Consider the following 11,019-nt stretch of genomic DNA (forward strand, 5'->3'; position numbering starts at 1 on the left):
ACTTCCCACCCAGGGAAAACACTCTCCTTTTGGGGCTGCTGAAGGCTTTTTGAGCTGCCCCTGCTCTGGCCAGCACTTAGATGACAAAGTGAATGTGCATTTGTCATGATGGCAGTTGTGTCCATGCCCTACAGGGCACAATTATTGTCACAGCAAGGAGGGAGCTGCCCTCAACTGCATTTTGTACTTAAATTTGAGGAGTTTGTGGTGTTCCTGGGGCMGGGGACATCTCTTTGTCTTGCTGGAGAGGCTGAGGTGGGTCCACCTCACCCAGCGGGTGCTCCTGGAGCGTTGCTGCTGGTCCAGGGAGCAGCACGGAGCTGTCAAAGGGATGTGCATCTCCCTGAGAAATAGGGGACACGCTGGGAACGTGTGGCATGGCTTGGAAAATTGTCATCTGCTTGCCTTAAATATTCCTGCAGTGGTTTCAGAGCGTCCCAGGCAGTTTCTAGGCTAAATTTCCATTATCCAAAGGCRAAAGGAACATTACAACTGCAAAATGTCCTTGTCCCCACCCTGAGTCTGCAAAGCTCAGGTGATTTTGGGGATTGTGGCAGTGCCAGCAGCAGGACCTGGGCCAGGTGTCCCTCTGTCCCCAGCAGAGAATCCCCTCCTTCCCCGGGAAGGTGTTTGGGATGGAAGCAGCGTGTGGCTGGGTGCGTTGGTTTGTTTGAGAAACGTGGGATTCGAGCAAAAGGAAGTGTGTTTTCCTCCAGCACTGTCATGCTACCAACCATCTGCTTTCCTCCGCAGTTTTCAGGGAACCGTACACCGTTCGGGTGGAGGACCAAAGGTCGATGCGTGGAAACGTGGCTGTTTTCAAGTGCCTCATCCCCTCTTCAGTGCAGGAATATGTTAGCGTTGTATCCTGGGAGAAAGACACCGTTTCTATCATCCCAGGTAAGAGAGGAGCGCCCGTTCTCTGGCAAATCTGTCCTGCCTTGCCACGGGTGACGTTTGCTGCTGTGGAGGGTCTGGTTTTTGGCTCACTGTCGATGCCTGAGTGCCCAGCAATGGTTTTTATTGGTGATTTTGCAGCTCCAGRCTGGAAGGTGCTGCTGGTGTGACACTGGTGTCGTGTCCAGGGTCTCCTGGGTGCTCTGGCCGGGTGTCTCAAGGTGCTGAGGGATGCTCGGTGTAATTATGGCAGCACATGTGCCCTGCCCTGGTTTCTGCAGGATATTTTGAGTACCTGGCTTGGGACAGCAGGAACAGCACCTGCCTGTGCTGTCTGAGTCCGACTCCTGAGGTCAGAGATGCTGTTTGTGTTGTCAGGATGATGCTTCAGTAAAAATTCCACCTTCTCCTGTGAGTTTTTATAACTGATTCAGCCACATTGGCAGAAATGCCATCATCTCCCTTTTCCCTGTGGCAGCAGCTGCGTGTCCTCCCTGTCCCATGTCCCTGTGTCCCTGCCCTGTAGCCTGGGCTGTGCCCCACTCAGAAGGGGCTGTGACAGGGCCAGCATCGCTCACCTCTGCACAGGGACTCTGCAGGTCCACGAATTTTCCCCCGAGTGTTTCCCTGCAGTTTTTTTTTGGCCGGTTGTGATTCTTTTCCTGGCTGTGGCAGGTTCTGGGCACTGCTCACCTCTGCACAGGGACTCTGCAAGTCCACGAGTTTTTCCCCAGCTGTTTCCCTGCCTTTTTTTTTTGGCAGGTTGTGATTTTTTCCCTGGCTGTGGCAGGGCCAACATCGTTCACCTCTGCTCGAGGACTCTGCAGATCCACGAGTTTTCCCACGGGTGTTTCCCCGCGTTTTTTTTGGCAAGTTGTGATTTTTTTCCCTGGCTGTGGCAGGGYCAGCATCGCTCACCTCTGCACGGGGACCCTGCAGATCCAAGAGTTTTCCCCCCGGGTATTTCCCTGGTTTTCTTTTTGTCAGGTTGGGATTTTTTCCCTGGCTGTGGCAGGTTCTGGGCACAGCTTGGGGCCAGCTCGGTGTCCCCACGTTSTGGGGTGACCTCCCGGTTCCTCCGCGGAGCCGCTATCGATGGCAGCGCCGGCTGCCCGGCACAGCGTGAGTGAGCTGCTAGTAAAGCAATCAATAACTGCTTCCCCCGGGGGATCCAGAGGGAATTAAAGGATTTTGCTCAAAGTGAGCGCTCTGCGCTTGGTATTTGCTCACAGGTCAGCGAGTCCCGGTGCTCCCAGTGTCTCGGGGCTGCCCTGGGGAGCGGTGGCCACCGGGAGCGGGGCTGGGGCTGCCAGGAGGGGCTTGAGGAGCAAAATGCTTCACCTGGAGAGGGGTGACCAGTTCTCCTGAGGGCTGTGGTGGTTCTGTGCCCTCTGAGTGCAGCCAAGGTGCTGACCCAGCACTTGGGGATACCTGAGCTGGTGGCACCCTTTGGCAGGGGACAGAGTGGCACCACGGCCCTGCCAACCCTTCTGCGTCTGTGGATGAGGTGAATTTGTGCGGTGAGTTGGAATGAGGAGTTTGAGTGCCCATCCCTGGGCTCTGAGGTGCTCGGGTGGTGCTCTTGGTGCATTTTGGGTGCTGCAGGTGATGCTGTGCCCACCGTGGGTTGGTGCCTGTGATGAGTGGGGCACCAGGTCCATCAGCAGGACAACCCAGGGTGTTGTTTCCTCTGTGATTTTGGAATTCTTTGGTCTGGGATTCTGGAGGATGGAGCCTGCGTGGCCGACAGTGTGTTTGCCAACTGAACATCCGTGCACTCGCGTGATCTTAACCAGACTTGTTCCCAAGTTTGCTGTGGCAGTGGATTTTTTAATATGATGATTTAATTAGGGTGGAAYGATTTTAACATTCTAAAGCAATAATTACCCTAAAGACAGAACATATAAATTGTGTTACAGTGCAGAGTCAACACAAGCAAACATGTTTTGCCGTTGGATTACAAATATAGTATCTGCCTGAAGCTTATTTTCTGTTGTTGCTGGTGTGTTAGAGCTAAAACTGGCTTTGCTGTTACCAAAAATATGTTTTTTCCTGACCTCTGCTGAACCTCKGCTTCTGTCCTGATTCTGAGTGAGGAGGATGAGGGGAGGGAGCGGGGTGGAGGTGAGGAGGGCTGGGATGTGGTGGTGCTGCCCCACGGTCCCCRCAGGTCACAGCGATGCCCTGGGCAGTGCCAGGACAGCAGCTCTGCCCCTGAGCTGTGCTCACAGCCCTCTGGGCAGCGATCGCTGTGCTCTCTCCCGGCTCCAGCGTGCCAAATTCGCTGCTTTCCTGAAACTTTGCTCTAGTGCTCCCTGTGGAAGGCTGGGCATCCTCCCAGCAGCTCGAGGTGCAGCAGGGGAGGAACAGTCCTGATGTGCAGAGCAGGGAAAATCTCCATCCGGATTCCTCCRTGGCACAAAGCTCTTTTTAAGTGGCTGTTGTCATCGTAAACGTCTTTTCCCCAACCAAACCCAAATACCTGCAGCTCAGAAATAGGGGCAGCGAGGGTTCTGTGATTCTGCCATTGATTCATCAGTTTTTGCTGAGTTGGGATTACAGGGCTCTCATATTTTTTCAGTGAAATCTGGTTGTTCTTTTGGTGGGTGCAAAGCCTCAGTGGTGCCTCCCTCACCGGGGTTTGGGTGACGGGTTGTGCTGTTTGGTTAACTTGGCAACACCGTAACCTAYCCCGAAATCAAAGATAAATCCTTTATGGCAGGTTATCCCGCACATAAATCATCATTAGCGCAGCTCGTTTTTGTTTAGTGCCCACCTGACTGTGCTGCTGTGTGTTTAGAGAAGTCAGGGGTTGTGGAGAAATTACAGGGCTTTCAAAAATCCATTTGCCTGGCTGGTGCTCGCATCAGAATCAATCTTGCCTCGTGTTCCCACAGACACGGGCTGTGCTGCGCTGTCTGGGAGGRCAGGAGCTGTGACTGTGGGACAGACATTGGGGTGACACTCACACCTCAAACTCAGCTGCTCCTGGTGCGTGTTTGGGGYGCAAAATGGGAGCAGAGCAGCTGAGCAGAGAGTTTTACACACCCCTCACCCCTTTTCCATAAAATAAGAGTGAGAAAATCCTGCTGCAAGCTGCTTTAAGGACTCGACATTGTAAACAGCTTTTCTTTTATTATTTTATTATTATTTTGTTATTATTWTWTTATTAWTWWTWWTWWTWTTATTATTAWTAWTATTATTATTATTATTGCACRTGGCAGTGGTGGCAGTGTGCAGCCCAGCTGTGTGGGCACTCCTGGGGTGCCTGCCCTGCTGCAGTTTCCAAAAACAACGTGAGGAGCTACCTGAGACCTCCCAAAGGTGTTTTTTGAGCCATTCCAGCCCCTCCTCAGCTGTTGCAAAGGGTTCCTTTGGGCACTGCTTGTCTGTGGGCACACATTGCCCATGCCCTCACACCCAGGCTGGCTCAGGGGTGTCCCTGTGCCCAACTTTGCCTTCCTGGCCACCAATGTCACCTGTGCAGGGCAGGAACAGCGCTGGGGCTCCGAGGGCAGCAGGATTTGGAGGCAGCCAGCATTACCAGCCTGGCAAACCCGGGGCTGAGCTGTTATTTGCTGCTTCAGTGTTGTGTACTCGCTAGGTTGTGTTGGAAGGAATCTAAATAGAGCACTTGTCAAGGTACCAGCGTTTCTAAGGGTGCTGCCTTTGTCACCAGCCTGATACAAATCCTCTGAGGGCTGCGCAGATGAGGATGCACTTAGTCATTGGTTATCCACAAAGCCTTTTCTCTGGAAAGCAAAACGTAAAGCTTGCCAGAAGGATGGAGCTGAAAAAAATAAAAAAAAATCGAGTTCTGTGAAGTTTTAGACGTGTTTTTTGTGTGTGTTGTGGGTTGAGCCTTTTAGGAGTTTCCAAAATATCTCTCCCTGGGTTAACCTGCTTGCGGTGCTGCAGCTGTGAGCTTCATTTGACCCGAGTGGCCTTTGTGTCCCTCAGATGTCCCCRAGGCTGGTTCTGGGGCTCTTCAAATCCTCTCTGCAGCTGTTGGGTGATGTGGGCAATGAAAAGGCAGCAGCGACCTCGTGGTTCCATGGGGCAAATCCYCCCAAAAAACTTTTTTTTGCTGCACCCCAACACTGGTGTTTGCTTTTCCTCTGGAATAGCAGAAGTGGCACTGATATTCACACAAATCCCACTGTAATCCATCCCAGAATGTGGTGAGTCCAGGGATGAGGCAGGAGGCTGGATTTCTGGGATTTCTGGGGTTTCTGGGATTTCTGGGGTTTCTGGGATTTCTGGGATTTCTGGGATTTCTGGAATTTCTGGGATTTCTGGGATTTCTGGAATTTCTGGGGTTTCTGGGGTTTCTGGGATTTGTGGGATTTGTGGGATTTGTGGGATTTCTGGGATTTCTGGGATTTCTGGGATTTCTGGGGTTTCTTGGATTTCTGGGATTCCTGGGATTTCTGGGATTTCTGGGGTTTCTGGGATTTCTGGGCACAGCATTCCCTCCCCGGCGGGTGCTGCGTGCCGAGGGCCACTGTGTGGGATGATCCAGGGGGCAGAAGAGCCAGGACCTGGATAATTCAGCATTGTCCTTGTGTCAATGGGCTCATTCTGGGGGACATCAGGCTCCTGTTACTGGGGAAAAGCTGGRAGCTGGGACAGAACAAACACGGCAAGGCAAAAGAGCGCCCTTGTTGGCGTGTTTGGCGTGGAGGGGAGGTTTGGGGCAGCTGGGGGTGGTGTTTTGGGTTGGTTTGGCCTGAGCAGGGTAAACCCAGCTGGCTGAAAGCAGGAGTGCAAGCTGGAGCGTGCCGGGCATGCGGCCACCCCGCTGCCGTGTCCCTGCTGTCCCCGCTGTCCCCTGAGCCGAGCACGGAGCTGCCCCCGCCTGCCCTGCTCCTCCCGCCGGGCTCCGGGAGGATCCACCGGGCACGGGGATGGCCGAGGTTTGGCCTTTTCAGGGGGATTTTGTCACTCGTGTGCCCCGCACGGGCTGAGCCGCAGCGCGGAGCCGCCTGATGTGATCGGAGCGAGCGTGGTCCTGTCCGACCCTGGCTGGGGGGGCTGCAAAACCTTTTCCCCTGTCGACCTGGAGATCTCCAAAGGTGTCCTGGCGTCTCCCCCACCCCTTGCCACCCTCTCTGGCTGCGACATGTGCCCAGACCTGTTACAGAGGGAAGTAGCTCCAGGCGTTATTCTCACCAAGTGGGGTGAGATTCTGTCTGAAATCATTTCATCCTTCCCCAGAGACTTGGCGTGAATTTTATCTAATCGCCATGGCAACAGATAAAAAAAGGTGTGAGCACATCTCCTTTTGCTGTGATAATTCAGATTTATATATTCAGATCAGATTGGAGTTAGAGATTTTAAAAGGAGCAGATGCAGCAGAAGGTGTGACTGCAAATAATGTGGCGAGAACGTTTGATGATCCTGCCCTTTAAGAGGGGAGAGCGCTTTCCCGCAGGTTTTTTTGGAATATAATTATTCCATCAAATCCACTTTAACAAGGACTCATTATAGCCCTGATAATGCAGAGTCACGTTGGAGACAAWCTCCACACGCATGCACACACAGCACACGCAGGGACCACAACAAGTAAACAGCAGCCTGCCAGCAGCCCGGGCGCTGCCAGAGCCCAGGTGGCCTCTCTGGTCCCCGTGTCCCCTCCTGGRGCCCTGATTCCTCAGGTTCCAGCCTCTCTGGACATACAGCAGGACCCAAAGGGGCATTTGGTGACACTTGGGCCATCCCGTGCCAAAGCTGTTGGTGGCTTTTGTCTGCAGGAGAGGGGAGCTTTGGTTAGAGCAGAGAGAGGAATCACAGARCCATGGGATGGTTTGGGCTGAAGTGACCTCAGACTGTCCCATCGCACCCCCTGAGTGGGCAGGGACACYTTCCACTGTCCCTGGGTGCTCCRAGCCCTGTCCAGCCCGGCCTTGGGCACTGCCAGGGATCCGGGGACAGCCACAGCTGCYCTGGGCACCCTGTGCCAGGGCCATCCCTCAGTGCATCTGTGTGAATCTCCCACTGTCCTGAGGAGTGTCTGTGCCACAGGGTAGGGGTGGATGGCGACCAGAGGGTGGGATGGATGCCTGAGGGGCTGGAGATCCCACGGGAGGCAGGTGGGCTGTAAATCTGTTCCTGGAGTGCAGAGAGCAGGAGAGGGAASAGATCAGCKGGAGGAGATGCTGAGGAAGGGGARAGGGTCTGGGACACATCGTTCCTGYCACACTGAGTGGGACATTAAGTTTTTTTTCCAGCAATGGCCTGGGACAAGAGACAAAGTCCCCTGGAGCACCCCACTGGTGACCTGTTCRCAGGACACTTGCTAAACTCTAATACTTTTGTGCCTTTTAAAGACCTTCCTGCTGGCACAGAGCTGAAATCCCCTGGGATGGGTTTTTCTGTGAGGCGCTGGAGCAGCTCAAGCTGAGGCTGTGATCAGCACTCSGTGTGCTGGGCAGGACAATGTGGGTGCAGGGCATGGGGGGCTGGGAGGGCTCTGTGTGGGGCTGTAAATTTGCCCGAGGGGTTTTTGGCAGTGACCCCTCTGCCTGGGGTGCTCTGCAGGCTGCTACCAAACTGATGGGCTTGGAACGCTCCAAAATCTGCTTGAAAATCCCAGAACAGAACAGAATCCGAGAATATCCTGAACTGAAGGGACTCRCCGAAGCTCTGCACAGGAGAGCCCTGAGAACCATCCCGATAAAATGCCAAAGCAAGCRTGACAAACGGGTTTGTGGCGTGTTCAGGTCCTCCACCCAGCCCCAATCTTTGTCCTTTTATTTAAATGTCATCKGAGGGAGCGGAGCCGCTGCTGGCGGCTGTCCTGCCGCCCCAGGTGTCCCCCGGGAGCGCCGCCTGCCCGGGCAGTAATTGCGACAGCAAAGCCGAGTGATGTGAGAGCCGKGCAGGTCAAAGCTCTTCCCAAACCACATGTTCGTGTGAGCTTGAGCCGGGCTGGGAGCGAGAGGGGCACAGCGCATCCTGTGGCACCGGGAGGGTGGCCTGTGCCCGGCCAGCTCACCCCAAATGGGGCTGGGGGCTTTCGGGCAGGGCTGGGGGCTCGCTGGGTGTGCGCCCTCCTCCCCCTCCTCCCCGTGCACCCGCGCACATCCCCAGATGCGGAGACAATCACGGTCATTATTCCTGCCATGGTGACAGTGACAGTGGCAGAGAGATGCCAGCTTCCTCACACAGACGGCTTTATTTCATCTCCTCTGTTTTTCAAAGCCTCTTTCATTTTGTATGAGGAGACAGATGTGAAGGGCTGCAGGCTGATAAATTCTGCTGTCTTATGAAAAGAGAGGGTGGGKTTTTGTTGTGGTTGCTGCTCTTCCTCTCTGCCTCCCTCCCCAGCCCCCTCCCAGCCGCCTCTTGCTGCCGAGGGTGCTCCCTGCTCCGGGCATGGGATCCGGGCTGGTGGTCACCCCTGCGGGGTTGGTTTTTGTGGGGAGAGCCTGGGATTGTGGTGATGGGCAGAAAAGGAGCTCCTGGATGGCAGGAAAGGTGTCCTTTGCGTCCCAAACCATCCCACCCATCAGTGGGGAGGAACCTTCCCAGGGGGTGCAACCCAAATCCTGTCCCTTGGTGTGGGGTTGTGGGGTCAGGGGTGGGCTCCTGTTCCCTGTGCCAGCTGTGGGATGGGCAGCGAGCACCCAGCACCCCTTGGTGGGGCTGATGGAATCATCTGCTCTGCGCTTTCACCTCCATTCGAGGAGCAGAGTGGCTCCAGTGGCCGGTGGCACCTGCCCAGGGGTCCCAGTGCAGCCCCCCTTCCTCCCCCCCTGCTCTGCTGACGATAGTTCAAGTTTAAAAATAAATTGCTCCATCTTTAATTGCGGTTTAAATAACTGCTTCATTTTTATTTAAATGTGGCTCTGCAAGGCTTGGAGAACAATTAGGAGAAAATACAGGGCATTGCTCTGGTGCATGTGTTCAAGCATATAATTAATTTTTTTTTATTATACTGATGTTTGCCGAATCTGGAAAAAGATCTTATTGTTCCTCTTGATTCAGTCACGCAGAGGATCTACAAATACACCAGCCATTTCAGGACTCCATTTCATGGAGCCCTGGAGCTCAGGGAAGGTTCCTCGGGTCCCTGCCCTTTGCTGTGACACGGACACACCCCATGGATACTGTGGGGTCTGCAGTCCTAAAGAGGGGTGAGCTGCTCTGGGTTTGGGGTCTGCAGGGTCCTCCCAGTGCCAGGCTGGTGCTGCTGGATGTGCCCTCAGCTTTTTGGGAAGGATTTTGGTGCTGCTGCAGAGCCCAGAGCCCACTCTGGGGCTCTCCGGTGCTTTTTTGTTAATGAATGGTGTTAAAAGGCCAATCCATGTCGGGAGGATGCAGTGAAACCTCGGCGAGGCTCAGCGTGACCCGGGGACCTCTCCCCATCGAGCTGGCCATTCAGGACCATAAATCTCATTGAGAGTCGATAGGGATTAGGTTCCTAAGTGCCCGACATTGCTAAAGCGCTGCTCAAAGTGTGGYGGGTTGAGGGCTGCGTGTGGCCTGGCGGGCTCTAAGCTTATCAGTCAAAGGTGCTTTACGTGGTGACAGAAGCCACTTGTGGTAAACAAGCTGCTGGCCCTTTGGACCCCTGACAATCTTTTAACCATTTATTAAAGCAGCTATGAGCTCTTCTTGGAAATGAAATCTTAATAGCGAGCGTGGCAGAGATTTTTCACAGATGGCAGCACTGCCAAAAGCAGGCATTCAAGAAAACATTCATCAAAAACATTCATTTCTTTCAAAAAGAAATTGACGTTTATAGCGTAGACAARTTTGGGACTCATTTGCTTTGCCTTTCAGTTTCGGGATTTTTAGAGGTCACGTTTTTCTGCACCTTCGAGGGTTAGAAACGGGTGTTATTTTTAACTGGAGACTGAGATTCTCGTGTAAGATGTCGCCAGAAATGGGGCACGTGGAGGGGCTGGGGCATGGCAGGGCCTGTGCTGGGCTGGGGATCACAGAATCGTGGAATTTCCTGCTTTGGAAGGGAATCCGAGTCCTGATCCTTCACGGGCACCCCAACAATCCCACCCTGTGCCTGGGAGCTTTGTGGGTGCTGTGACCACCCTCTGGTCCAGCCTAACCCTCTCCTGGCTGTGCTCCAGGGGCTCCAGCCTCTGCCCTGACTCCCCATCTCTGATTTTTTGGCACACAGACCCTCCCCGGGGTGGAATGGTGCCCAGCTGGCTCTCCCAGAGATGGAGAGGATGGCAGGGCCCGCTGGGAGCTGCATTCCCCGGGCACGGGCAGGCAGGGAGCTCCCCCATGCCCTGSAGAGCACCCCCAGAGCCCACCCCGCCCTCACCCTTCAGTGGGGCCGGGAAGGACGGGCGTGCCCTCCCCCCTTAAAAAGCCCGAAATTCCCCTAAGAGGGAGCAATTCATTCGCAGCTCATCTCCATTTCATCTGAAGGCTGCACCACGCTGGGTTTCAGCCTTGTTATGTTTTCTCTTGAGCAATACCTTTTATTTCTGCAGTGTTTAATATTCCTTTCCAGAGCCTCCGTTGCCTGTTCTGGGTCTTTCCACTGAAAGCAGCTTTAAAACTATAATTTTTCGTGGCTGAGCATGTCACAGCCAGCTGGGTCCTCTTTGCTTGAGTGCTGTCGCCCCTCCCCATCCTCCCTGTGCCCGCTCTTCCCTCCGTGYCAGGCATCCCTAGTGAGGGGTGCCCTTCCCAGGCACTCTCAGCTCCAACACAAGGGGTTTCTCCTGCCCAAGCCAGCTTGGTTTTTGGAGCTGTGGAGGGCTGAAAACGCTGTCACGGGGCTGCAAATGATGGTGCAGGCACCGAGATTATCCATGTGCTGCTCGAGGATGGGATGTTTCCTTATCTCTGGGGACTAAAGGGAAGGACAGGTCTGTGTTTCCCCATCCCTGGGGACTAATGGGAAGGATGTTTCCCCATTCCTGGGGACTAAAGGGAAGGACGGGTCTGTGTTTCCCCATTCCTGGAGTCTAAAGGGAAGGAAGGGTCTGTGTTTCCCCATTCCTGGGGACTAAAGGGAAGGACGGGTCTGTGTGTCCCCATCCCTGGCGAGTTTTGGTGGCGGCTGAGATGAAAACTCCGTGCTGGTCACGGCTTTCTCTTCACCAGACCCTGCTCCAGCCCCTGACCGAGCGCTGGCAGCTGCTT

At 54.3% G+C, this 11,019-nt stretch overlaps 1 protein-coding gene across 1 annotated transcript in view; it reads left to right on the forward strand.

Moving 5' to 3' along the window:
- LOC130583266 (cell adhesion molecule DSCAML1-like) overlaps positions 1 to 11,019 on the forward strand; it is a 63,482-nt gene that overhangs the window by 7,982 nt on the left and 44,481 nt on the right. The window contains exon 3 of the mRNA XM_057382531.1: positions 754 to 900. Within this exon, the coding sequence (XP_057238514.1) occupies positions 754 to 900 (147 nt within the window). The remainder of the gene's footprint in view (positions 1 to 753; positions 901 to 11,019) is intronic.

Source organism: Malurus melanocephalus, unplaced genomic scaffold (assembly GCF_030028575.1).
Source record: "Malurus melanocephalus ecotype Western Australia unplaced genomic scaffold, MMel_1.1 scaffold_574, whole genome shotgun sequence".
In the NCBI taxonomy this organism is placed as follows: domain Eukaryota; kingdom Metazoa; phylum Chordata; class Aves; order Passeriformes; family Maluridae; genus Malurus; species Malurus melanocephalus.